Here is a 27,645-nt window from a genome sequence, read left to right as displayed (position 1 = left end):
TTTCACTCTCCAGAATAAAGTCCCCTCCCCTCAGCTTCGTGGTCCTGTTCTTGCCTGGCCTGAAGCATACCAGTGGCCCCACTCCTGCCGGTGCTGAGCCCACCAGGCAGTGGGGAGTGGTGTATGGTGGGAGAGCCCCAGCCTGCCGGCAGCATGTAAAGGGCTTAAGGCGCTCGGGGTTTCTTTCTTTAGCCCTGCCTCCCCACCAGGACCACACTGAGACCTGGGCATGATTTTCCCCCAAAGTGAGCAAGAAAAATAACCAAAACTACCTTCCCCTCAGTAAGTGAAATGTCATTACTTTCTAAAATGTTCCTTTTTTTTCCTTTCAAAACTAGCTTTTTTTTTTCTCCTTTTACTCCCACTCCTCCGTATTCCTTTCCCTTTTCTTTGATTTTGTTTCATTTCTAATCACTGTTAGTGAGAGAGAAGAAAAAAGTGACAAATGAGAGAGAAACACTTCCCACAAGGTGCACAGCCATCTCACACAACATTGTGGGAGGCAAGTTATTTTCAAACAACTCAAACTAAAATAACTGTAAACTTTACAAAAAATAGATTCCCTCTATTTTTCACCAGCTTGGATAGAAGAGAAACAGTCTTCTCTTACTTTTTTTGCATTGCTCTGCCCCACGCTTGCACAAATTTGCTTCTGTTCCTGTTATTTCACCTGAAATTCTAGGAGAAAATGTATTAAACACCAGGAGGTGGAGAAGGAGTGTGAAAATCACATATCTACCTTGTACCCAGGTTTTCTCCCTCTCTTCTTTGGGATCTTCACGACTGGCAAAGCGCCAGCCGGTGCCGAGTAGAGGTTGTGAACAGCCATTTTGATGGGTGCCGGCTGGAGCGGGGGCCGTCCTCGCTTCCTCCCCGCCATTCTGGGGGACTGCATCTCCCCAGGGGCCAGGCTGGTGGGCAGGCACGGCAGGTGGCTCATCTGCCCCGGGGCTGCCAATCAACCAAAAGGGAAAGAAAAAAAAGAGAAAAAAAGCACTTTTTATTTATTTTTCATTTTAGGTTTTTCATCTGAAGGCAGTTTTCTTATGCTGTCATTTTCCCTGTTACCGTCGACCATAAAGAAGCAAGAAGTATGCCACAGGTGTGCACTCCTTGGTGGGATTCACCTGACCACAACTTGCTCATCTTCTCCAAAGTGGGACAAAACCTCTGTCATGCCCGTTTCTCTCCACTGATGGTGAATACAGTACAGAGAGCTAGCTGAGGTGACAAGGCCTCTATTGTAGATGTCTAATAGGTGGATCCCACAACACGGTGAATCCACCTTAACCCTACATTCTGCAGATAAGTGTGATGAAGGCATGAGCTCAGACCCATCAGTCAATGCCTGCTTTCAGAGGGGATTTGGAGTAGATGACCTCCTGAGGTCCCTGCCGACCTGGTGTTCTTCCTGAATTCTGTGGTTCTGCAAATCCTCTCTCCCTCACCTTGGAAGTGCTACCAATTCCACAGCAGACTTCCTTCCACTTCATACACAGCACTCATTAGTGGGGAGGCTGAACTGAACCGTGAGGCTGCCGACACAAGGTAGCCACGTTAGAGCAGAATTGCCAAACGTTTACTCTCTGCAATTTTATAGCATCTGTTACCATGCATGTTAGTAGTGGGCTTTTGGACGTACTCCATCAAAAGCTGTTATTTCACTGCAACTCCATGCAGCTGATGAAGTTGAGCAGGGGTAATGGACTGAAATCTGGTCCATTTTCCTCTGTCCATGTTTTAATAAAGAAAACAAATATACAACCATACACAGAGTACCAAGGGAATATGCAGCATTCTTCACAGCTTCTGGCAAGGGTCATGTGCTAACAAAGGTCAATAAAAAAACCACTGCAGAAATACATTTTCAAATGTTGGTTTGTCCAGGCATATGCTTTCCTGTGCGTGGGCAGAATACTAGCCCCATACATTGCTAGACATAAGGGTCTAAGCAATTCTCATGCTTTTATGATAAACCTTGCGATGGCTGACGTTTTCAATTTCATGCTCCCTCAAGCCAGTGATAATGGAAGACTCTTTGCTATCCGTTTTTATAGAGCAGATTCATAGTCCTCTCAGCTACAGAGAAAAGACTAAAGATGTGGTCCAAGAGCATCCTCTAAGCTCAAAAAACTTAAAGCAAGTAAAGGTTTGTTTATTACCACAAACAACTACAAATTTTTGCAAAATCTACAAACTATAAAATCTACAAATTTCTCACTACACTTCAAATCTCACACTTTCAGAACCCAGTGTGATCAGACTGATCAGAGCTGACATTGCTGGGAATGAAATCGGAGTTGCTCACCCACAGAGTGGGAAGGGTACCACTTGATAGGGGCCTCTGGTGACAAGTGTCTGCAGCTGGCGACTTCTCTGCTTCCAAGGCAAGTATGTTTTGTCTAGTTAAGACTTTGTAAGCATGACTGGCTAACAAGCAACTCACTTCTTATCCAGTCAGTAGTTTACACAGTCTGCTGTAGAATAAGAAGAATAGAGAGCTCCCAGCCCTGCCTTCCAGAAAATGCATTTATTTGCAATATATTAAAAATTGGGGTTTTTAAATAACAGTAGGACTATCTGCTCAGTTCAGACTGATCCATTACATATGACAGGACTTATAGACTGACTATAAAATTTACAGTCTTCAACATCAACTGTCCAAAACTCTCATGAAAACACTGAATGTCTAACATAAGATCAAAGCAAACCTGCAGTGCCTAATTTACTGTATTGACCAGGGCCACTGTGCTTACACTCTCCAGGCATGCTCAGCCAGCTTGGGAACCACCTGAAATCCTGCCATGGGGCTCTGATTTTTACCAAATACAAGTCTCGTGTGACTGCAGAGAGTATACTTTCAGGGTTTAAAGCATCATGCTTGCCACAGCAGGAGTCAAATGGAAAGCCTCTGTCTTTCCTGAGCACCACTGCTTTCCTTCTGTCTTCAAGGCCAGTGTGCACTGTCCTCCCCATAGTGCTTTCTGAGGGACACCCTTGGTGTCTCTTCCACCTCCCAGAACAAAATGTTCCTGGGACTTTACGTTACAGGCTGGGTACAGGCAGGGAGTTCAGCAGAGAAGGGAAATGCAAGGATTACACTGGATTTGGCACAAAACCCCACTATGAAACCCCAGTGCTTCAGGCTTTGCATTTTGGTCTGCTTTAATCAAAGCCTGGCAACACAAAATTTCGTGGACGAGCTTGGCAGAGGCCAAGGAAGTCAAGCCCAGTCCAGGTTTGCTCCTGCCTGGGAAAGAGCAGTGGTTCCTATAGTGGGGGACCACTGGTGGCCATGAGGCTGTGAAACAGAGGTTATGTACCTGCACTGAACACCACACTGCATTGCTTTTGTCATATTCTCCTTTGATGGTAAAGGTAGCTGGTGGCACCTCAGAAACTCCAAGAGTTAACAGCTCCCAAAGTGCTGACCTAGAGTACTTCTTTGACTGAAACGTTGCTTTCTTTTGCAACTGGTGAAGTATTAAACACATGATGGGCAGGAAACACACTAAATATTAGCAATCACAATTTTTTTATCCTCTCCGCTCTCAACACTTGGGACATTTTGCTTTGGCAAAACCTCTTAAAACTCCTTGCCACATGTGCTGACACACAAGACCCAACTGGACTGTGCACAAAATGATCTCAATGTAACATATTTGAATTGATACAGCAAAGACAAGAAGTCTACTGCAGTATACAAGCTGTTGTTATTACACTTAATTACAAGCACAACTGTGACTTGATTCTCCTTTCTTGTATGCTAAGGGAAATGGAAAGCACCTTTGGTGACATTTACTGTGTTACGCTGTTGCAGATCCTGGAAGGCAAGTGTGCTCCCCAGCAGTGGAGGAAGACAGCAGACAAGAAAATTTGCCTCTGTCTGATGGTGTGGGGTGACAGCACGACCTTCTCTTACAGCCAGGAAAAAGCTCTTGGGCAGGCTGGAAAAACATGCAGTCAAATTGCAGGTTTGCCAGAGAGGCAAGAGGGACGCAGGGCACGTCTGACTGCCTCCTGACAAAGTCAGGGTGTTACCTCAGAAGGACTTTCCTGGGGCACCTCCAACTGCTGCCATGGCCTGTGCTTGACCCATGGCTCAGCCGCTGGAAAGCTTGGTGGTTTCAAGGCAAGTTAAGAGAACTTGATGCAATTTAAGGGCAGATTCAAGGAAGCAAATTACAGGCTACTAACAAAGGCACCGCCTCAGTTCAGGAAATGACTGTAGTACAAATAGCCTGGAAGAGTATTTTGGGAGGGAAATTAGTATACATTTGCCCTGTCCTTGTACTTTTCCTAAGGCGCTAGCTTTGGACAGCCGAGGATGGTGCAGCTTCAGTCTGACCTGGGTCTATCACTTTCCTACTCTTAGTTTAAAAATAACAGCAGGAAACTGCTTTACATTTATGGGTTCTCATCACTTAATGCAGGGCAAGCCACACGATAACCTTCCCTTACTTGTCTCACAAACATTGCCATCTGAAAATTTAATTTCCAGCCCTGCCTTCCACATTGCCCCATCAGATCCCAGAGAGGAGGCAGCAGGGAAACATCTCTCCTCACCCCAGTGCCTGGGTGAGTGCTGCAGGAAAGGTGAAGTCTTGTCTCCTCTGGGGAGCAGAAGTTCTGCCATGACTTCAGAGGATCCTAAGGAGCACCCGGTGAACAGCAGACTGGCCCCGTGGAAATCCAGGCGTGGAGAGAAAAACATGCCCTTTAGGATGTTCCTAACAGTCCATGCTTTGCACTGTGCTTGCCCTGCATCATGTGTTGGTGTATGTGCTCTATGATTAGCATAGCTATATAGCTGATAGTGGAGGGAGCTACAGTGCATTTCCTCCCAAGATGAGTATTTTTGATGGACTGCAAAGATCCATTCTTAATAAAAGTAAATGCCTGCAATAAATGCAGCTTTTAACCTGCGCTCCAGTAACTGCAAGGGCTGAAGGTAAAAATATCACATTAAATTTTATATCAGTAATTCCAGAGGATGATCATTTAAACTTGGTTTACACCAGGTCTCACACAAACCCGTGCCTGGACTGGCACGGGGATGATGCCTAGGGAAGGAATAAGTTATTGATGCCTCAAGCCAAACGAAGGTGCAAAAGTGCAGCTGAAGGAGAATCCCTTCACTCCCAGTACAGCCACTGGTCCCAGCTGCAGAAGGACTCTGACCCAGGAGTCCCTGCCAGCTCTTGCAGCCCTGCCTCCAACTCTTGACTGCTGCAGAGCTTCATATCTGCTAGATCTACATACTCAACAGCCAAATGTGGAAAAGATATAAACTTCTTGTAATCTTGCCTGTCTTTCTTTCAGCTGTTGTTCAGGAAAGCACACTCTGCAGGGGAATATCATGTTATTAAATGGGAGTGAAGGGATACTTTTCAGGCAGTAACAGGACCATTTTCCCCTCCTTCTCTGTGCACTGCAGGGTAGCCCTTTGACTGTGACCTCTTTGAGATGATGGCCTGCGGAGTAGATGAGCAAGATGAGAAGCATTGCGTGATCTGGAAGCAAAGTTTTATACCTGTGTGCTCCTCTTGGGTAGTATTCAGGGATGTGAGGTGTTACACATCTCTTCATCATGAATACCAAAGCAACACTGCATACTACATGAAAGGCAAGTGTTTAGTGAAGCAGACAGTAGGAATTTTTGCTAATAAAAGCATTGAACCAATATTCTCTGCATTTCTGGATGTGATTGTTTAATTGCATGGAGAGCACCCATCTCACCATTGCTTAAAGAAAGGTTAGTATAATTTTTCAGCCATAGCATGAAGTTCTTCTGCAAAGCCCTTCTCTTTTCTTGCCTATTGCCTTAGGGATTGAAGTGAGAAGAAGCTTCATCTCTGAGGGACTTTCTTGCCCATTTTGACCCCAGGAAGAGAATTTCCACATAAAACCCTTGGACTGTCCAGCCAATGGGATCTGAGTAGAAAGGTCCATTTTCCCAATCAGTAAAGAAACAAACAACACAAATATCTGTGCTGGCTGTGGGAACCAAGAATGGGATTCACCTCACCTAATTTCAAACCCCAGTTTGTCCGTCACCTCAGTATAGGTGCCTCCAGTCATTTCAGATGTGATCTCCCTTACACCTCGTGTCACATCTGCTAAAATGTCTTGGGCACCTCAGGTCATCTCAAGTGGCATTAGATGACTGTTTTAGGCAAACAGACTTAGCTATAGGCAATATTCAATAACAGATTAAGACACCTAAATGCCTACAGCTAGAGCCTTATACAGAGGTGTCTCTGTGTGTGCTGGGTGTGTGACCTTCTATGGGATCAGTGGAGATCTAGCCAATATGGTTGAAGGTGTGCAGTCATTCAGCTGACAAGATATAGATGTAGTTTGTGGTGGGCTCAGTGGATCTAGGGTCCACTGACCAGGTGTAATTTGATGGTCATGGGAACTTTGTCACTTCCTTGTAGACACCTGTATTTAGGTGTCTTAATCCAGAACTAATCTCATTTCTAAAACTTGGGTTTGACTTGTCTATTTTGTAACCAACATAAGGGTGGGGTTAATCATGTCCTATGTATATATGTTTCTTCTGTTTATAAAATGAGCCAAGGATAACAAGCTCATATCTAGATATCTACAATGCCCAGGTGAATCCCACCATTGGTTGCTCATGCTTACCCTCAGTGGCCAGTTCTGTCTTATCCTGTCTTCGGGATATTTCTGGCTAATAGTGGAAATGCATTGCTGAAGAACGCATTGTATTTTTGGAAGTGGAAATTCAAGCTTCACAAGTAAGAAAGATTTGAGATTCCTGGGCTTGTTCCAGCCTCCCTGTGAGGTCTCAAGTGAGGAACTTCCTACCCTTTCAGTGTCGCTTCTCCCACATGTCCTACAGCATCCCCTCCAGGAGCCAGGAAGACAACCATACATGCAAAGCAACTTGCTCGGGACAAGGCCAGCTGATGGTAGGCTCCAGGCTCCTCAAGCTCCCCATACCCTAACCACTGCCACATGTTGATTCTCAAGGAAAAGTGGGCAAAATGTTTCAGTGCCTCTCATTTGGACAAAATAATGTGTTACCCCTCTTAGTTGCTAGAGTAGTTGAATTTTGCCAGCTATCCCATGTTTTAAACATTCTCACAAGCAGTTTAGAAAAGGCCGGAGAAAATACAAATACCTTTTCTTCTGCTTGGAGACACTCCCAAGGAGATTGATCCTTAAGTATGCAAGAGAGGTATTTGTGAGTTTTCACACATGGAGCAGTGTTACAGCAAAGCCTGTAAGGAGATACAAGGAGGAGTGAATGTGGTTTTTTTGTTCTGGGCTGTAAAAACATGGATTTCTAATGAGCTGTAATCTTCTGTTAGAGCTGGTAGCCATATATCATTATCTCCCTGCAGCACAGCAGAGATTTAACTCTCCTTGATAGAACTGAAAGTAGTAGCAGTATCCAAAACAACATATACCAGCATCAGTCACTGCGTAGACTCTGTCTACCTTGCCTTGGAGCCATTGTGTCAGCCAGAGAGACTTGGGAGATGGCAGCACCAGTGAGGGCGAGATGGGCAAATTTTCCTTCAGTGACATTGTTCTCTGCCTGAGACATGCATGTCAAAAAGGTGGTAGATTTTTGTAGTCTACTTTCCTGCAGAATAAGAGTTCATGTATTCACAAACTCATGCTCTCCTTCACTCCTCATATGACTTTTGGGCTTGTTCACTTATTTCAAACAAACCTGATGGGGCACAAAAGCAAGGGGTGCAAAAGTTTGCAGGTGTAGTGGAAATGTGTAAAAGACAGAGATGTGAGACCCCAGTTGTGCCCCCACATTTTTGGCCACCTGTTTTATGAGACAGTGAGAGCAGAAGACAGAATATAAAAGCTTCTATGCTGGGAAAAGCTCTTATCAGACCTGACACCCTCTCAGACACCAGAATCAGGCAGTTACAGGGCACAAATCTATAGAAAACCAAACATCTTTCTTTCCTCTGCTCAGGAAACTACCTAGGGCTGTTCTTTTAATTGCTCCATGTTTGAGTTTGTCCCCTGCTTCATGGATACTGAAAGAGGTGCAGCAGCCAGTCTGGACATGGCTGGCACACTGCTGCTCAGCTATTTGCATCTCGGGAAATAGCGTATTTCTCTTTGCAGCTAGTTTCAGCCCCTCTCCAGCTGCAAAATGCACTGAATGTTACATTGCAATACCAGTTGCATGGCTCTTTATTAAATAATTTGCCAGAGGATCCAAATCATACTGAATTCAAACAAGAAAACATCTATTTACTCTCGCAAACATGTCCCAGTACAGCAGAAACCCAGCAAGCGTTTCTGCCATGGGTGCTCAGCTGGCTGCTTCAGGCTCACCAGTGGCAGAGCCCCTTCAGAAGGGGCCCTGCAGCAGGCTTGCTCTTCAGCTGCTGAGAGCAGGTCCTGCAGATCTGTGATTGGTATTTTCACAGTCATTGCGTTGGCGTGATAAAGGACCAGGCATCATGCAAGCAGCATCCAGTGCCGTACCCTGCCCTCTTTTCCCTTTCACCATCTGGGTGCCTTAATGAAGGGGCAGAGAGCTGGTAGGAAATAGCACAGTATTCTTCAAAATCCAGACAAAGAGTATTGATGGTGTCTGCTCCTTTCCTTATTTCTAAGAGCAAAAGAAAGGAAAAATGGTTCCCGGTGTCATCTCACAGCCTGATTATTTTTTTTTTTTTTTAAGTTAAATTCAGCAGCAGTGACAGTGCTGTCCTTGAGGAGGTGTTCTTTTGAAGGATAGCACCCTGGTGACAGCAGGTAGAGAAGTAGCTGCGTGCCCCTTCTCACTCAGGGTTGCTTAATGAGCCAGAAGAACTTGAAAACCCTGGCGAGAATGGGACCCCCAGGAGCAGCTGAGGCCAGCCTCGCCTCCTGATCTTACCTTTCTTCATTTGGCCTGACATTTTTGTTGCAGACAAGTAGCCTGTGGCGGGGAGTTGAGGAAATGAAACGTTACGGAGAGCGAGCGAGTGCAGGCAGAGCACCAAAAGAAAGATGTGAAAAATGGATGAGATGAGGCCATGTGAGTGGCAAGGGTCGCTCTGCTGAGGTGGTCAAGCCAAATGCGCACAAAAAAGGGAGAAAATAAAGGCAATTCCTTCCTTCTCTCTCTCTCATATGTGGAGCTAATAGCACCACTTCTGATATTGCAGAGAAACAAGAAGAAAAACAGTGCATGGACTCAGTCTCCCACCTCGATGAGCTGCAGGAGAGGGTGGAGTTCCTCTTGCAGGTCTTTGCCTCAGACTGTGGTTTCCCATTTGCAAGACAAAGTCCCAGCAAAACAACTTGAGTCCCTCCCCTCACTACCCTGAAACCTCCTGCTTCAGCATCTGGGTGTGCATAGGTGACATTTCGGTTTGCTAAAAAGAGCATCTTAACATCCCCTGTCCTGAAGTCCTGAGGATGGTAAAATGTAGTGGACTGCTGGTGGAGCCGTCCAGGAGATGTGCAAAACTCCCTCTGCAAGCTCAGAGAGGCAGGATGGAGAGCTGAGGCTGGGGGTTGAGTATTACAAGTTTGGTATTTATTATATAAGTAGTTACTCCTGCAGCCTTGCAGTCTTTTTTTGCCAAGCCTTCCTATCAGCCTACCTCCACTTCATCTCCTCACCTTCCCCACCACATCTGAGAGTCCTCCCCTTGGCACTGACAAGCTTCCAGAGGAGGTAGATCCTCTCCCCCATTGCCTCCACAGGCCATTACACTCCTGCTCAGGAGGCAGATGGGGAGCTGCATCCCGCACCAGCATCTCTTTGGGTGTAGGGAGGTGTAATGGAGGGCTGCTACCTTTCCAGACTGCAGTCAGCTGAAGATACGTCCCACAAGACCTCCACTCGCTTCCCCGCTGACCTGCCTCTGGCCATCTGCAGTCCAGGACCAAATGACTTTTCCAGCTACCAGGAGGACTGTAATGCAGAGCACATTGCTCTTTTCTCCCTGAACTACCGGACATGATTTCCAACACCAAGATTCCTCAGCTCTAGTTTCCCCAGCTCAGACCCCGAATGCTGGAGATGCAAAGATGTCCAGGATGTCTGTTATTAATTAATTAGATGACACCGGAAAAAATCTTTCCCTAAATACATGAATGTTTGTAGCACTGATAGGGCTCCAGCCCGTAAAACTCAGGCTGTGATTCTGAACCAGCAATTAAATTTAAATTGTGCTTTGTATTGTAGCAGGTCCCATTTCACGTATTCAGCCAAGCGATTGCTAGTTGAGACGCCCTTGTTTCTGATCACACACTTTGTCAGTGTAATTTACAGGTTGCTTTCCAGAAGTCCCCTCCTGCCATTAGCTTTGTTACCAGGGAACTTGTGCGGTTAACAAGCTAACCCTCCTTGAACTACAGACGCACAAAGCAGTATCTTATTTATCTACAACCTTCAGACCAGCGAAGAAAGCACTAACTTCTCTTTTGAATGCAGTTACTTTCTTTCTCATCTTCTGCGTCTTGCACAGAAACCAGATGCTTTCATCACCCATAAGCCACAGATCCTTCCTGCTCTCTGTTAAATTTTCAGGGGCAAAGATTTGGAACAAATGAATGTGAAATGAGCAACATTTATATTATGGCCATTTTAGTTCTCCAGCTGAGTCTGTAATTGGCTAATACTCGTATTTTTTCCCTCTCACTTGTCTGGCAGTACTCTGGCCTTTTCTTTTATAACTGCTTGCCTTTTCCCTCCTGCCCCCCCATCCCCACCCCCACCCCATTTTCTATAGTTTTTACATTTATGGGACATCTTCAACCAGTGTTTTCCATAAATGGATAAACCTCACAAATCTGCTAGCTCACTTCAAAGAAGGATGCCCCATCCCTGGAAACATTCATGGTCAAGTTGGACAGGGCTTTGAGCAACCTGATCTAGTTGAAGATGTCCCTGCTCACTGCAGGGTAGTTGGATTAGATGACCTTTAAAGGTACCTTCCAACCCAAACTATTCTATGATTCTAAGGATCCAAATATCTAGATAATTCCCTGAACTGCTTCCAGTGTTTTCTTGAACCAGCGATGTATTGCCCTTCCTGCAGGAAAAAAAAGAGTTTGACATTTATATGTAGCAGGAAGAAGGAGCAGGTACCTAACTCAGAGAAGGTCAATGTATTCAAGTCAGATGGTGGGAGATGGGCAGGGAGAAGAGGCAATTATCCCACACTTCTCATTTTTCTAGATCCTATGTGCCCTCTCACCACACAGAATCACGCTGGGATGCATTTGGGACAGGAGAAGTTGAGAAGGGATTTTGTACACATTTCTGTAGAGGTGATGGACGAGAGCAAATAGAAATAGTGGAGACAGTCTCATCAATGTGACACAAACAAGCAGATGTGCAAGGATTTGGGATGCTTATCCCACTTGCACGCTGCAACGAGAGCTGGCTGGGAAGTTTTGGAAAACACAATGTATAAAAATTCCTTTTTAAGGTGAACACTTTGCACTAAAGAGCAAGGCGCAACAAAACTTTTGTTGGAAAGCAGCAAAAGAGGTTGCATCAGGGTGAAAGAGCTGGAAAGCAGCAAAAGAGGCAAACTTACCCCAGCCCCATTCACCCCCTGCCTAGGCACTCCCCAGCACATGGGAGCATGAAACTCTGGTCCCTGTCACACTCAGGACCAAACAGGATTCTCTCTAACTACCGCTATACCACTAAATAGAAGAGGAGCAGGACTAATGTCCATCTCCAGGGCTCGGGGGCACAGCATAGCTTGCATCCACATAGCTAAGGTTGGCCTGAGCTGCAGATTTGTCTTGGGATAGTTGGACGGAGCAGCCCTGATGAGAGCCAGGGAGGATGCTAAGATCAAGCAGAGCAGAGAAGGTTGAGAGCTGTCCCTCTTTTCTATTTGTAAAACGAGGTTCTCGGTTATGATGAGATAGCCCCTTGATGTCAGACTGTTACCCAGTGTGAGGTCCTAGCCTCTCATTGTCTTCTGTCATGGCTCTCCCATGTTGTGTGTGTTCATCACAGGACAACTCCATCCTGACCTCACGCGTTGGATATGAGGGCACTGGTTCGGTGATTTTCTGCCCTGCACATTGAAATGGCTGTGATTTAAACCCAGTGTGGGATGAGAAAGAACTTTCCACCCCCAAAATGCTGGCAGGACAGCAATCTGCTTGCCCCAGCCCCAGCCTTTCCCAATGCCTGCTGCACCGGGGCCAACCTGGGCAGCACGACCTGGGCTGATCCCTGAAACCATCTGGAGTTAGCAGAAAGAGTCACTAGCACAGAAACTGGAGTCAAGTTGAAAAAACCCCTGTCTTCCCCAGATCCAGTGGACCTCCACTGGTTTAATAAGAAATACGTGCAAACTTTATAATGGAAAAGAGAAAATTGTCGTGATAAGCAGCTTGTGGTGGTCTGGAAACATTTTGCTGGCATTTATTGCCTCCTGTGCTACTCTAGGCATTTTGTTATGGCTTACATACTATCATCCTCAATTACTTTGCCAAGTAAATACGTTTTTAACACAGAGACAGCCTCTGTCCTGGTTACAGCCACCATCATTCCCTATCTTTCTTGAGCCCACAATATGGAATAAAACTTCTGTGCTTCCTTCCTTGCCAAATTATGTCTACTGCATGAAATCACCAGGGCTAATGTGCCCGTTTTGGAAAAAGAGGTGGGACACTCCCTTTTCCCATTAAAATGTGCTCTCCAGGTAGTTTGAGCACCAAAGAAGCAGGCCACTACTTCTTCTATCCCACACAAATCATATCCCAGCAGTGTCCTGGTGACCCCCGGGGGGCTTGGCAACTGTGTCCGGTCCCCCTTCTCCTGCATCACCCCATGCTATGCCTCCCTTTCTGTCACCAGTAATAGCCAGCCACTGACTCTGGGATGATTTCTCTCCAACACCAACACACTTGACTGGATCGTGCATACCAGCTGATACGCCTACCACAGATATCTGTCCCAGGAAATAAATGAACCCCCTAAATCTGAGGAAGTGATATTACAAATGTCAATAGGGAAATATCTTTTCTTAGACAGAGGGCAGGAATTTCACACATTTCTCACATAAAGTTATCCTTATTCCTTAGGGACCTGCTGCACTTTTATATTACATTTTGAGAAATAATACTTATAAAAGATTCATCCTTTTCTGGCATATAGAGTAGCTCTTATGTTTCTGTCTTTAGAGACTTAAGGGACCACAGCTTCTGCAAATGCTCAAAGCTTTCACTTCCATGCATGAGAGATATGTTTATATTCAAACCACATTTTAACATTATAATTGGACAGCATAAATAAAAGGATATTCATTTAATCATTAAGTTCAGGAACAAGAAAAACATGTACATCACTTGCTAGAGCCTGTCATGTTACCCAGGACTGCCTGGGAACTAGACAGTCACCCCACTGCTACTCCTTCCCACTCCAGAAGAAAAACTCTGGTGCCTACATGACCACTGGATAGGCTGACAGAGGTTGTTGGTGGTGTTTCAGGCCATCAGCTGTGATTTTGCCCTGGCACACCCCTCTTTGGGAAGGTGAGCTCTGGCTGCTCACAGGCTTGCTGTCTGCCTGGACACTGGATCTGTCTTCGGGGGAGGTTGCAGGTGGCTCTCAACACGCAGAGTGGACACATCTGGAATAAAAACATGCTGGGAAACTGTAGAATATCCCAGACCTAAGACTGAACCATGGGAACACCATGTGGCAAGTTAGCAAGGTTTGACTCACTGTGACTAGGGAACAAAACTTTGCTAACTGGGGCTGGTTACTAAAGCATGCAGCAGCCAAGAGTAAAGTTTGCCCCCATTTGATTATATCTGTAATTCATATTCTAAATAAACATAACCTTCACTTTTCAGAGCTGTTTTGATCCATTTGCCCCTCCAACGAACCACCATTTCCTGTTTTCTAGATGATTTTTAAATTGTGTTTGGCAACAACCTTGTTTTCATCACCTGGAAACTCAATATCCAGCTGGCTTGTGTGTCATTGTCTGCATACCTTGGGCTATATATTTTGCAAAATTGTATTGATTAAATGTCTGCTTTCACTGTTCTTTAAAAAAACACACCCCAGATAAAAGGTCCCATTGAATGAATTTTCAGTTGGTTTGTGTTTGCAAGTGCCTGTCAGTAGAAGGCACACTTCCAAACCAGCTCTGAGGGCAACTAACAGAAGGCTTTCAGGCATGTTATAGAAACTAATCACAGAGTTTGGCCCCCCATGTAATTCCAACACTAATTGGGAGAGCAACACGGAACACTAGAAGAAGGCATATACATTCTTGCAGTCCAGCTTAAATCTCCAAAACAACACTCTCTGGGACCAGAGAAGAGCTCGTATTGTGTACCCGTCCCCTGCACATGGTGATTTTTTTCCCCACAATGCATTGAATTGTTCACTGGTTCTCAAGATGTCATTATTTTCATATTTTCTGTATCTGTATCACAAAATTGGCAAGAGATTTCTAGCAGAGAATGGCAACATCTTCCACTCCTGGCTACATTTCTCTTAACTAATTGGGACAACAATTTGAGTAGCAAAGACAACTCATCACAGCTCTATGGAAATACCTGAGGCTGCCAAGGAAGAAATGTCTCCATGCACAGACTGGGGGGCACACAGCAGCCTGAGCCTGACAACAGCCATCCTCTGTGTCATATTCTGATTTAGCACAGAGGTTTTCAGGCTTGGTGGCAGTGGCAGCTCCAGGAGCCACTTGTGTCTGAGGACTGTCCCAGTACATGAATCACTAGAGAAGCAACACACAGTCATGACTGGTGGCACCCACTTTCCCTCGGGAAGGGAGACCTCCACCACCTCCTGAGCACAGTGGGTGCTCAGTGAGAAGTGCTCAGGGTGCCTGCGTGAGCCCTGGTCAGGAGGGTGGTCTGCTCTGCTCCCCCATCCCCCAAATCTCCTGAACCTAGAAGCCTTCATAAGCACCTCCAGGTCCCAGGCATGTCTCTCCCCTGTGGAATCATTTCAAAATTGTTCAATAAAGTGTTTCAGCTTTTAATCCCTTTCTTCTGCCAGTGAGAAAGCACAAGTGATTATGAGACAGATAAAATATCTGCAGGTCACAGTTCACTCTGCCTGCTCCTGCATAGGGGATGGGGATATCGGACAGAGGTAAGTCATCTTTTTTTTGGTTTTTGTGTCTGACCACATCACTCAGGAACACATTATAAGCTCTTTGGGGCAATATGGTGTTTGAGACAATTAGTATATATCGCTTCATTAAATCTCTGTGAAACTGCAAAGGAAAGAAAATGTCAGGTTGAAATGCTCCTTGTAACTCTCTTGGAAATCCAAGGCAGTCTCTAAATACCAGTGCATCAGGTGTGCTTCAGATGCCCACAGTAGAACAGGCAAAGTGCCACACTGCAAACTCCTCCCTCTGCAACTTAAAGCCCAAAGTCAGATTTACTTTCTTGTATTGTAATTCATACGGGATCCAACACCACCAATGTCATCGTTATGCCCAAAATTCTTTGTCTGAAGCCATTTTCTCCACTCAGAGTTTATCCTATTTTTCCCCTCAAGCTTTCTTAGCTCCTTTATCATCTCTGAGAAGAGATGATTTTAACATACTTCATTCAGAGAGATCTTCCACGCTTGCAAGGAGCCTGCGAGAGCCTTTGGCATGGTGCCATCCACACCACATGATGAATGGAGCCTCCTGAGTACCTGGAGGGATTTCAGACTTTATTTATTTCATTTTCCTTCTGCTTTCCTCTAATTTTGTGTTCCCTTATGGAGCACGCTCTTCTGGCCTTCCCAGCACATCATTTCTCGCCTGATGCTTTAATACCCCTGTGTTGACCAGCCTGAGCTGCCCTCTCTAGCAATCACCAGGCAGCAGGGCCATAGTGTCAAGCTTTTCACTGTCCCAGAATTAGCATAAGAAACTGGCACATTGGCTGTGGCTGTAGACAAATGTGACCTTTTCAGAGGCTGACTTTATTTATATATTCTATTGCCATTTATTTCTCTGTCACAAAAAAAAATCATAAAAAAGTAGCGCACTGTCTCCCAGACTTACTAACAGTAATCATTAAAATATCTCTGACTAGCAACACTTCTTAATCAAACAGTAATTAAGGCTGCAGTCGCAGCCTGGGACACAGGCTGAGCATACGGCAAGACCATCATTTCCATTCCAGTTCCTCTGCACTTTCACTTAGGTGTTAAAGTGCCAGACACGCATGCCCCCACAGATATACATGTATCCACGTGCTGGCACTGATGGTAGAAATAACTCAGGGGCAAGCACAGTCCTGTTCACCGTTGGACCTATAGATCATGTGTTTCTATAATCTCACACGATGGTTGGGAAAACCAGCTCATGTGATGTCCTAAAGCACACAGCTGGGCATGCACAGCAATTTTTGCCTGCTCTGGCAAGCTGTCCCCCTCTTTGTCCCTGGGGACCATTTTCCTTGGCACATCCTCTCGCGGGGCTCACTGTCAGCTGCACTTGCCAATCCATGCCCCGAGTCCCCAAGGGCACTTGAGAGGGGCTGGAGCCTCATGTCTTTCCCCTCCCAGTTCCCTGCTTGCTCTGAAGCTTTCACCCAGGCAGGACGCTGGGCTCCTGTGTGCTCATCACCCTCTCCCATATGTCCCGATGCATGAGACCTCTGTCTCTGCAGAGCTAGACATTAATGAGTTTGGGAGAACTCCCCAGCTTTCAAATTAATTAGAATTAATCACCCACCAGAAGTGTCTATCAGTCCTGCTATCCCCATTTTGCAGAGACAGATGTTCCTGCGTGCCTCCCTCCAGACTGCACATCCCGACCACCCTTTGTTTTCTTCTCAGCATGAGGCAGCCTCCTGCCCACCCAGGTAAATAAAAACCTGCATCATAGAAACAAAGAATCATAGAATCATTTAGGTTGGAAAAGACCTTTAAGATCATCAAGTCCAACCATTAACCTAACACTGCCAAGTCCACCACTGAACATCAGCCCTTCCCTGGACAGACCCTGTTGCTTCACATGATCTGAGCTGACGAAAAGTCAAAAGCCTTAGCACAAGGTTAATGGTAGCTCACCTGAGCAGATCTTTCTTTTCAGCAGTGACAAGTAATTGAGTTTCTTTGCCAGCTCAGCACCAGTCCCTGTTGTCTACAGAGACTGCCACTGCTAAGTGTGTAAAAATAATGGGTAAGGATAAAAGATCAATCATAATTTTTGCAATATTGTCTCCCAGCTTAACAACCTCATTTAATTAGAAATCATAGATAGCAACCATGGCAGGTAAATTTAATATAAATTCTGAAACACCTGAGATTGCAGGAATTTTACCATCTCTAATATTCTTGTTAATAAAAATGTCTCTGAAGTTGAAGGTTTCTCCCAGGAGTCTCCCCCCATACCACACAGCTCAAAACCAACCAACCCAGAGGACCTGCACGGGCCACTGGCACATCTTTGTGTCTGCTGCAGGGTCCCATGCCATGCATGAGCTCCTGAGTGCTTGTGTAGCAAACACACAAACCTGTGACCATGCAGGAATGGGGTGAGATGTCACCACTCACTCAGCTGAGCTATGTGGAGAAAATGTCCTGGCACATAAGCACCTTGTGGCAGCAAATCTGCATTTTTGCTGGTGTAGGTTTTCTCAGCTGGATCTGGGATGAGGGATGATTTTGCTGCCCAGCACTGAGTCCAGGATGAGGGGTGTTGGGTACCCTGCCAGGCTGGCAAGGACATGAGACTGCCTAATGTAATGCTGGGTAATGAGCCCACCTCCAGCATCAGATGGGGATTTGGAGCGATAGCTGTGACTGCATGGAAAGCAGGCTGAAATACTAACACTGTGATCAGTCCCATTAGCTTAATCACTTGCTTTTTTGTTTCAGAGCAAATTTACCTTCATCTAGTCAGCTGTAAAAAACAGAAGAGCTATGTTTTCTGTTTTTACTTTAGCATCACCCAGAAAGCCCATGTTCTGGGGGAAAAGGGTATTTGCACAGGCTTAACTTCAGTGGCCTAATACAACTACAGCAATCACATGAGGAAAAAACACATTAATGTGTGTCCAATAAACATAGTCAAGAAAAAAGCAACAAGTGATAAATATCCCTGGACTATTAGACCTGCAAGGTGCCTCCTGAGCAGCAGGACAGCAGTGCCATGTGCACCCATACGAGGGTCAAGATGACCCCAGAGCTTGTCCTTTGACCATGAGGTTTTGTTGTTCTCCTGCCTGGCTTCTGTCTCCTCTGGCCAATAGGAAAAAGAAGATGCTCAGCACTGGAGAGGGGGTTGTGGCTGAGGGGGAGGGCCGGCAAGGAGGATAGAATGGCCAGAAACCCAAGAACATCTTTTTCAGCTCACTGCTCTCCTGCAGCCAAGACAGACAAGGGGACAGCAACTGCAGCTGAAGTTTGGTCACCCAGTCCCAGTTCCGGTCCCAGCCCTCACTGGCAAGCCAAGAGTGGGGCTTCCCATCCTGGCCCTGGGGCAATACATGCACCCATGTTAATGGAGCAGAGGTCCACAGGAGGCAAGCTGGGCCCAGGGAGCTGTAGAAAGGGCAAGTTCAGATTAAAACATGCCTCTGAGGCGCAGCACGGCTCCACCTCACTGAGACTTGGAGGTTTTCTGTATCAGCACCATGGGCTCCCTCTAACATTCACTGTGAAACTCCATCAAAGCCACCATCCTTCATTTTGGTGTTGCTGGGAAGCCAGAGAGAAGCCCCAGTTCCCAGCCCAAAATCAGACACACAATTGCAAATAAGTAAATCAAATAGCTGCTCTGCTCAACTCAGCCACCCTGGGGAGCAGGCAGGGCTGAGTGGCAGGTTGGTAACAAAAAGGCTCTTGCCCCAAGCAGGCTGAAGGCACCCAGCTTCAGCCTTCACCATGGACCCTTCCTGCCCTGGTTGTGGAAAAGGTTTTAAGCTGAGCTGAAGGTACAACAGGACTTGCACCCCTCAGACACACCATTGCCTTTCACCCAGACGGGAAAGGCAAAAAATAGACATGCAGAGGGAGAGCAAATCTGGTTTCTCCCCAGAGCACATCTTGCCCATGTCTGCAGCCTCCATAGCAAGGCAGGGCCAGTCCAGCAGCTCCCAGGGGCTCCAGGCAGCCAGCAGCAAAGATCCCAGTGTTGCAGGGGGTACATCCTTTTTTTGGGAAGGGACATATAATACACCACATGCATGGGTAGAGCCCAGCCACTTTGCTCACTGACCCACACAAATGTGGCCTCCTAGGCAAGAGAGTAAACAGCAGGAGATCCAAGCCTGACAAAACCAGAAGGGTCACTGCAACTCCTCCTGAAAGGCAGCAGTATCGGTATGCGCAGCAGGGAGGGTGGGAAACCAGGAATGCCTTACCCAGCCCCACTGGGAGCTCATGAAGGACAGAGAAACCCATCTTCTCCCACCTCTTGCATCCCACCCAGCAGAGTTGCCACCGCTCCCACATGGGACACTGGTTCAGCAAAGACTCAACCCTGTAAAACTTTTCTCCTCCATGTCCCACGGAAGCCTGAGGAACCACAGCCACCTCCAAGTGTGTGCCAGCTCAGATGTGACACGACACCCTACAGAGGCAGCACCCTCCCTTCCCACATTTTAAGGAATCAACACCAGAGCGGTGTTTTAGACTGCTAAGCATCCTCTTGAATGACTAAACGGCAGTGAGTAATCTGTATTTACATACATTATGGTCTATTCCCCCATTGTAAGGCGATTTGTATAGATAACTTCCATTAATGATAAAGGGAGTCATTCACATAAATCCTCGGCACATTAATGGCCATCTAGTCTCCTCTGTGTAGTATTTCGTGTTGCTGCATTTAGCGAGCGCAATATAAACGTGGCCGACTTAATATGCAAATAAATTCAAGTATTTACTGAGCCATAAGAGACAGTTACTAGGCACATCTCTCATTCATCGTTTATGGGGAAATAGATGGAGGCTGCCAGATGAAATCGGGAGATAAATGCTATAAACATTTTTTAAGGCAGCAGGGGAAAGGGTACTGAGTCTTCTCACATACATAAATAATGGTCATAAACAGTTTCTTGAAGACATCCTCTCTTCTATTTATTTTTACTCTGTGTGTGTCTTTAGTACACATCCGCACTGAAGCTCTATTTGTTGCACTGCTGGTGGCACTGGAGTCCCTCCCATCCCCTGGGGACAGAGCAGAGCCCTGCAGCATCCCCAGTCACTCGCTTACCACGTCCTTGGCAGCTGCCCAAGCTGCAGGAAGGGAACATGCTCACCTTAAAAAGATGGGCCACCCCCTCCAGCTCCCTCTTTTCCTGACAGCAAAATGTGAATCCTTTAGCAGCACCTGGTGCAGAAAAGGGTTGGGAAACCTTTCGTGCCATTTCTTTTCATGGATATTCTCTTGAGAAGCTGAACTGGGCATTTGTAAAACAAGAGCCCTCACCAGGTCTGTTTTTTCTGAGGCAGAGGAAAGACATCTATGGACAAACAGATCTTAAAAATGCATCAGATATGGTGTTACTGAAGTCCTCCTTCAGTTCCCCGTGTAAGATTTTTAGATGTCATGCCAAATGGATGTGTCCTCTACAAGACTTTTCTTTCTAGTCGTAATAAATTAACACTGATTCACTTTCTTATTCTTTCAGATGGAAAACAAGGAAAAATTCTCTATCTCTATTACACAGTTCAATAGGATGGTTCCTGTGCACATACATACTCATGGAAAAATGTAGATACATATATTAAAAGGCCTTATCTACCATTAGATTCCCCAGCACTCTGGTGGGCTGCATCCCTATAGGATGCTGTGGGGCTTTTCCATAGGAGTGACCAACAAACCCCAGAGTTCTTTCCAGCATCCCCGTGTCAGCTCTGGGCTGGTGCATCTGTCCAAGCTTGCGGGCGCAGCAGCGAGGGCGTGCAGGCATCAAACTGCACAGCCGGGTGCAAGCCAAGCCAAAGTGTCCAGCACCACCACCATGCTTGCCTGACTGCCTGGCAGGACAGCCCACAACGGCCAGTCATGGCAGCAGCTCAGCCCCAAACAAAAATAATAGCAGAGACGAAAAATACCAAGCAATCTCTGTCCTTAATAGGGAAGCCCCTCTTGTAACATTGCCCTTTGGGTTTGTCCTCAGCTAAGACCCCAGAGCTCCCCTTTCCCCTGTTCTGTGACTACCTCTCCTTTCCAAATCTCTTTTGTCTGAGTACTGTCTCTGGCGAGGTTTGAAGGTCCCTCCCGAATCTTTGCTCTCTCCTCTGACACACATTTCTCTCCCCACAGTGTCCACAGGTGCAGATGGCTGTATACATTTTGGAAATCAGATCATTTTACACACCGACTCTATAAAACACAGCCCCCACCCCAAACCTGCTTGTGCCCATCCCGGCATTGCTGTGCCCCTCTGCTGCACCGCCAGGAGAGTCTTCACCATCCCTTGCAGGGTACAATGCTGGCCTCACAGTTCAGGTGTGGCTGCTCTGCCCCAAATCCAGGCTGTGTTGGGGGCCAGGGAGCAGTGGGAGGCACTTGGGGAGCAGGAGGGTACGTGAGAGACTGATTTTGTGGCAAGGCAACAGGACACCCAGCAAACAGGACCAGTGGTGGTCCCACACTCGCACCTTTCCCCTCTCCTGCCTTGATAGACTTTCAGTGTTTGAGTGACACTTTCCCTCTGACCGTGAGTTTATGGAGTGCCTAAACATTCACTGGAGCATCTCAGGGTGACAATGACTATAATTCTCAATAAATCTCCCTGTGTCACAAGACAAGGTCTTGGGTTAAAAACTTACCTGCCTGTGGTGTCCTCCCTGGCAGGCAGGCAGGAAGAAATCATTGGGGACCAATGCTGCTCAGAGGCTTTCAGGTTACCAAGAATTTCTCCTGCATTACGGGGACATGACAGCTTCTTCCTGCTAGTGGGAGGAGGCTAATGCACATCGCCTCCAAGAGCCCCTCACACGAACAGCTGCCGGCCAGCCAGACTGCTCAGCTTGGACATATCTCAGGGCGGCATCTTCCTCTGGGAAGCTGTTTTGGGAGGACTTCCCTTGTAGGAAATGCTCATTGCAGCCCTCAAGTAGTCTTGTCGGCTCTGGGGAAACTGGCTCTCGGGAGTCTGCCTTGCAAGGCTTGGGATGTGGGGATAGCATGTCCTCACCTGCCATTAAATCTAAATCAGTTTTGAAAGCAAAAGCACTCACAGTTAGCTTCTGTATTGAAACCTCAGGTGCATGACACCTTCAGGAAGATGGGATGAAAGAAGAAAGCATCTCATGCCTCCCCTGCACCTCCCACCAAGTAAAACACGCCACATTTTGTGGTACCTCCTTCACACCATTGACACACAAGCGGAAGCATGGAGAGATGGAAGCAATCATCATACCTAAAAAAAGGTATTTACAAAACAGAGAGGTAGAGCAGCTCTCGGAGTCCAGTCCCTCAGCAAAAGGCACATGCACACACACTGCTCATGTCCAAGGAGCACATCAAAGAGAAATATAACTGATATTTTACAAATTACTTTTACTGCTTGAGATCACAGAGGAAGTTGTGAGTAAGATGTTGTGAGGAATTGTCTATTGCTGCATGTGTTGCAATATTAACCCTTTGCAGCTCTCCCTGGGAAAGCGAGGCTTGCACAGGTGCTGGCAGAGCTCCAACAGCTGAACTGCCACTGCTCCCCAACACCCTGTGCCAAGGGGGGGAGCTGGTGTATGGAGCTGGGCACCACTTTGGGTGCAGCCCCAGTTCCAGATGTGGAGAAACAGATGTCTCCACTGGCATGCATTTGGGGTAGGGTTAATGGAGGAGTGCAACCTTGGGCTTTCCCCTGCCATGAGCCAAGTGCAGTCCCCTTCTCTCCTGCCCTCAGCTGCAGAAGCGCTTCGTGGGCACCCAGGGTCCATGTGTGCCATGATAGCAGATCCACTGCGAGGAGTATGGTAACCAAAGCACCAAAAGCAATTTAGGACTCAACCCTAAACACTCAAATTCAGTCACACCTCTTGTAAATCAAGAAAATGCTGGGGAATACTCTTGGGAGTCCCACACATATAAAAATTTGAAGCAACAAGAGCAACAGCTGGCAAAAGCTGCAAAAGCTTTTGTTGGTCTGACATGTCTAATGCCAAGCACGCCAGCATCTGCGCACGTGCCAGGTAAGAGAAGCAGGAAACCAGAGACATATTCCTGGCCCTGCTGCCAATGGGGGATGGAAAGGAAATCCCATCCTTTGCATCCCACCCCTGAACTGAACAGAGCAACAAATTTAAACAAGTGGAGAGCAAAAGGCTGTCATTTATAGCACCATTTCTACCATACGATGAGAATCACCTTTAATGATGGGGTCAGGATAAACTGCAGAGCAACAGCAAAGTGTTCAGTTCAAGACGAATTATTCATCCTTCAGTGGAACATAATTACACATCCAGACTCTCTCTGGGCAACTCTTTATTCGGGCCAAATTTACACTAGTTCCTAAAGGGAGCAGTCAATCTTAATGAACAACTTACAGTTTCATCATCTTTATAAGGCTTTATTAAAAAAAAGAATATCAGAAGTTTAGATCTTTAATTAGTAAATTTTAACTCCACCTTCACTGCACTGCACATCACCCTTTCTTTTGTCTATTCCTTCATTCTCATCAATAGGAAAACTTGGTACAAAGATGTTGCTTAGATTATAAATTATTTTCAATTTTATTAGTCAATAGCAAATTTAGCCAGTACCTTTAAAGCACCCATATATCATGATTCTGTTTGGCAGAGCAGTATGTAATCCCCTGACACACGATTTTGAATTAGGTATTTTTTAATATACAGCAAAATAAAGAGAAAATTTTTATTCCTTTGCACAGGAAACCAATTCCTCATGAGGTAACTTGTTATGACAAAATTAATACACATAATTTTTCCCATTAAGGTGAGCCTGGAATATTTTTCTTTGCATAAGTAAACCAATTATTGTTCATTCTCACTGCAGGGAGCCTGGCAGTGACCGTCACCTGTTAAATGCTGTAGCTGCTCTTAATGGTCAGCTGGAGAACTCAGATGGGAGTGTTTTATGTAAATAAAACTGACTCCTCCTTTGCACCATTTTAAAGCTGTAGGGAGAGAAGTAGGGCAGGATTTTAGGGAATTGGGGTATTCGTTCTCATCATTATATTTTTCTTTTAAAAAACACCATGATGTCACTGAGTATACTTCATGAAAGTGAAGTAAAATCCCCTGAAGATAACAGGGCTTTGCTAACTTCAGTGTTATCAAATATAAACATTTTTGCCTCATTCAATTTTTAACAGAAATCATTGCTGTCTTACTCTCACCAACTATTTGCTGAGGGTCTTCTTTACCCAATCTGTGCTTTTATACCTTGTATTTATTTGCTAGGCTTGCGTGGGTTCCCTGCCACTTGCAGGAGGACACTGTGCCTCAGTCTCTGGTTTGAAGTACTCCGGATGTTCTAAAACTAATGCTAGGGATATTGGCTAGATTTAGTGATGTGATTTCAGTCTGCTGTAGGAAAGGAGCCCCTGGATACCTCTGGTCAGAGCGCAGCGAGAAGTGGTGATGCTGGGGAATAGGTTAAATCATCCCCTTTTCTACTGGTGGCGTTTGGGTCAGCTCCCACCAGAGCTGGGTGCTGGGGCAGCCTGCGAGGGTGCCAAAAGGTCCCGGAATGGCCAGGGTCAAGGAGGATGGACATGTCCCCACTGAGGGCAGCCCACATCCCAGCAGCAAGCCCCTTGCTCAGCTGTCTCATCCCAGTGGGACTGGGGGAGGGAGCAGGCAGGAGCCCAGCTGGCAGGGCTTGCCTGTCTCCTGTTCCCAGGCTCTGAATGGCCAAGCATCCCACACCCCGCTTCCTCGCTTCACCCTATAACCTGTGCCCTCTCTCGCTTTTTACCTTTGTTTAATGTTACCTTAAGTTTGAGGGAGGGAAGGTGTCAGGGAGACATCTGTGTAAGGTCACATCTCAGCCTCCAGAAGCTTGGAGTTTCACCCACATACCATGATGGGGTGCTCTATGCTGTTTCCCTCTTAAACTTTTTTTTTTTTAAATATGTATCAAAACCACAAATTCTTGTGTCAAGTACAGAGCTAAGGGAATGGCTGAGGGAAAAGCATACTACTGCAATTTCTTCTTTCTAGGCACCGTAGCCACCATCAAGCACCTGTACAGTCATGTGTTCCCAGCAGGTGAGAAACCTCAGGGCAAGGTGCTGGTTGCCCAGGAAGGAAAATTGCCTCTTTCTACCCACTCTTTTCCACAAAATATAGGAAAGTACTGATTAAACATTTCCAATATACAAAATGCAATATACAATATGCAAAATAACAGAAATATCAGAGATACTATGCTACATCAGCAAAGCATTTATCAAGGTATACCCTCTGTGGAGTTTCTGACCTGATTCAGCGCATGTACTTTTTCTGTTGGTAGATTTTTTTTCTGTTCCTCTTCCACACTCCATCATTAAAAAGCTCGTGCCCCTGCCAGCCTTTCTAATCTGAAGAACACGTGCATCGGCTGAATAACTTTAATGATGGGGCAGAGAGGCTCTGCCTTATTGGGAAAATTAGTGTGACATATGAATTAAAAGAAAAAGTCACCTGCAGCTGGAGAGGACTGGGAGACACCTCATCTAAAAAAGATCACAAAACCTGAACTTGGAAATCTCCAAGCCATATCCTTAGCTGGTGTCAGATGAGGCTGGAGCCAAGGAAGTTTCGCTGATTTACACCCCCGGCTGACTGAGCCCAGTGTGCTTAGCTGGATCTGGGACTGGCAGCACAGTGTGGTGGAGGATGCTGTAAGTACTCCTGTAGCACAAAGACACTTTTTAGACTCCAGCCCTGCTCCCACAAATAACAACATCCCCATGCTTTCCAAGTATTTGGTATTTAACCCCCCTTTACATGCTTTCCATTGTGCCTTTATTCAATCTGAAAAGCCCTTGGTTTATCCTTGAGCAAAGTGTCTTCAGAAGCCTCTTGAAATAAACCCAAGATTAAACAGAAATCCCCCACCAAGCAGAGAATTCAAACAACTCTCCTTCTGCAGCTCACCAGATTAACTTTGCACCCCTGCCACAACCCTTGCATGCACCAAAACCAAAAGCAACTTCTTTCCGCCAAACTGCTGCCAGCAGATGAACCCGGGGCAAAGAAACCCAACGCCCACAGCCATTCACCAGCTGTGGAAAGGGAAACAGTGCCTGGATCTCAAAGGCTGAGTTACTCACTGAACCACGCCGGGCTTCACCCTCTGGCAGTGAGTGGTGGGCTGCGGGCTGGGGCTGGTGTGGCGGCAGAGCCTCGGGGAGCTAGGCAGGGACCGGCAGGGCTAGACAGGTGCCCGCATGCATTTCATCCCCATGCTCAGTCCTCTCGCAAAGTTACCTTTAAAACACCTAGAAAGACAAACATAAACAACTCTGCTAAAGTATGCTCCTCAGCATCTCTCATAACCTAGGTGCCTGTTAGCCTCGAAGGAAAAACCCAGCGTATAAACAGTATCGCTCCCTTAGGTTTTCATTTAAGGATAAAAATTCAACTTAGCATCTGGTTTGAAGATACGAGATTATAATTAAACTCATTGCTCTATGAACTATACTAAACCTCAAAATCTGTGATATAAATACTGCCTGCAATACCGTATATTGCAAAATAAGTTGCTTTTAAAATGGAAGAGGCATTTACCTGGCAGCAAAAAAACCACGCTTAGATTCAGGTTTGGAAAAGCCCGAAGCCGCTCTGCATGCCGAGTGCTCTGTAGTCAGAAGTCTTCATCAACTAGTGCACGGCGCGCACACACACACACACACGCGCACACACACACACACGCACACACACACACACAGGCTCCCTCCGCCACACAGCACAAGTCGTCGGCACACGCTGATCTGCTGCCCCTCTCCTCACACAAACTGCTTCCAGGGCTAAGTAAGAGTGTGCTTTGGTGAAGAGTCTCCAACTGAGGAGCTGTAAAGTTATCATACAGACAAGCAGAATGAGAACTGCTCCAACAAGGCTCAATGACAAACATCAGGCAGAGAAGAAGAAGCATGCTTTCCCCTTACCTATTGCTTAGGTTATAACACTGAGCAGTGTCTTTAGAGAGCCCAGGCATTGGGACCCAAAGGGCAGAGGACTTTCAGCACAGTCACACAGACCCCAGCAAAAGCCATCTTCTCCCTGTCTCTTAGCACAGTGTAAGTCTCCAGCAGCTCAGCTCTCCAGCTGCAAACATCTCATTAGACTAATGCATTCAGCACAGGCAGAAAACTCGATTTACCATAGCTACAGCAATGAATTTCCATTACGATGACAGCTTCAACCACATCATGTCCGGAAAAGCAGCCAACCACTGCCTTTTAAAGAACACACACATTTTTACACGCAGAAAACGAGGCCTGTGCATCGGGTTTCCTTTCTCTTCGCAGCTACACCGAGAAAAAAAAATTGTCATTTCTTTTTATTTCAGAAACTCTGCAAGATGAAAGGTAAAGGCATTTGGGCTCTTATTCCCCACCCCCACCCCTCCAATAGCAGTATCTTTTGCAATACCATGCATTGGGCTGCGATGAGCAGAAGGGGTGTTTGCAACATTTCTGGTTTCACTACCCCTCCTCTGTTGCCATGGAAACCGGACTGTAGCATCAGCCCTTTGTCCCACTCCTGCAGCAGCCCGG

The 27,645-nt window shown here is 46.2% G+C and overlaps 1 protein-coding gene across 3 annotated transcripts in view; it reads right to left on the bottom strand.

The window, feature by feature from the left end:
* Nucleotides 1-27,195, bottom strand: part of SCML4 (Scm polycomb group protein like 4) — a 73,439-nt gene extending 46,244 nt beyond the window's left edge. The window contains exons 1-3 of one of the 3 annotated variants that reach the window (XM_074820754.1): nucleotides 27,034-27,195; nucleotides 26,197-26,364; nucleotides 740-951 (exon numbers count right to left, since the gene is read on the bottom strand). In XM_074820754.1, the coding sequence (XP_074676855.1) occupies nucleotides 740-940 (201 nt within the window). In that variant the 5' untranslated portion in view covers nucleotides 941-951; nucleotides 26,197-26,364; nucleotides 27,034-27,195. Of the gene's footprint in view, nucleotides 1-739; nucleotides 952-7,150; nucleotides 7,200-26,196; nucleotides 26,365-26,653; nucleotides 26,793-27,033 lie in introns of those variants that run through there. The other 2 variants (XM_074820753.1, XM_074820755.1) reach the window with 2 other exon arrangements.
* Nucleotides 27,196-27,645: the final 450 nt, after the last annotated feature.

Source organism: Strix aluco, chromosome 3, assembly GCF_031877795.1.
Source record: "Strix aluco isolate bStrAlu1 chromosome 3, bStrAlu1.hap1, whole genome shotgun sequence".
In the NCBI taxonomy this organism is placed as follows: Eukaryota; Metazoa; Chordata; class Aves; order Strigiformes; family Strigidae; genus Strix; species Strix aluco.
The sequence above is the reverse complement of the archived record's forward strand: the minus strand, read 5'-3'. Positions and strand labels throughout refer to the sequence as shown.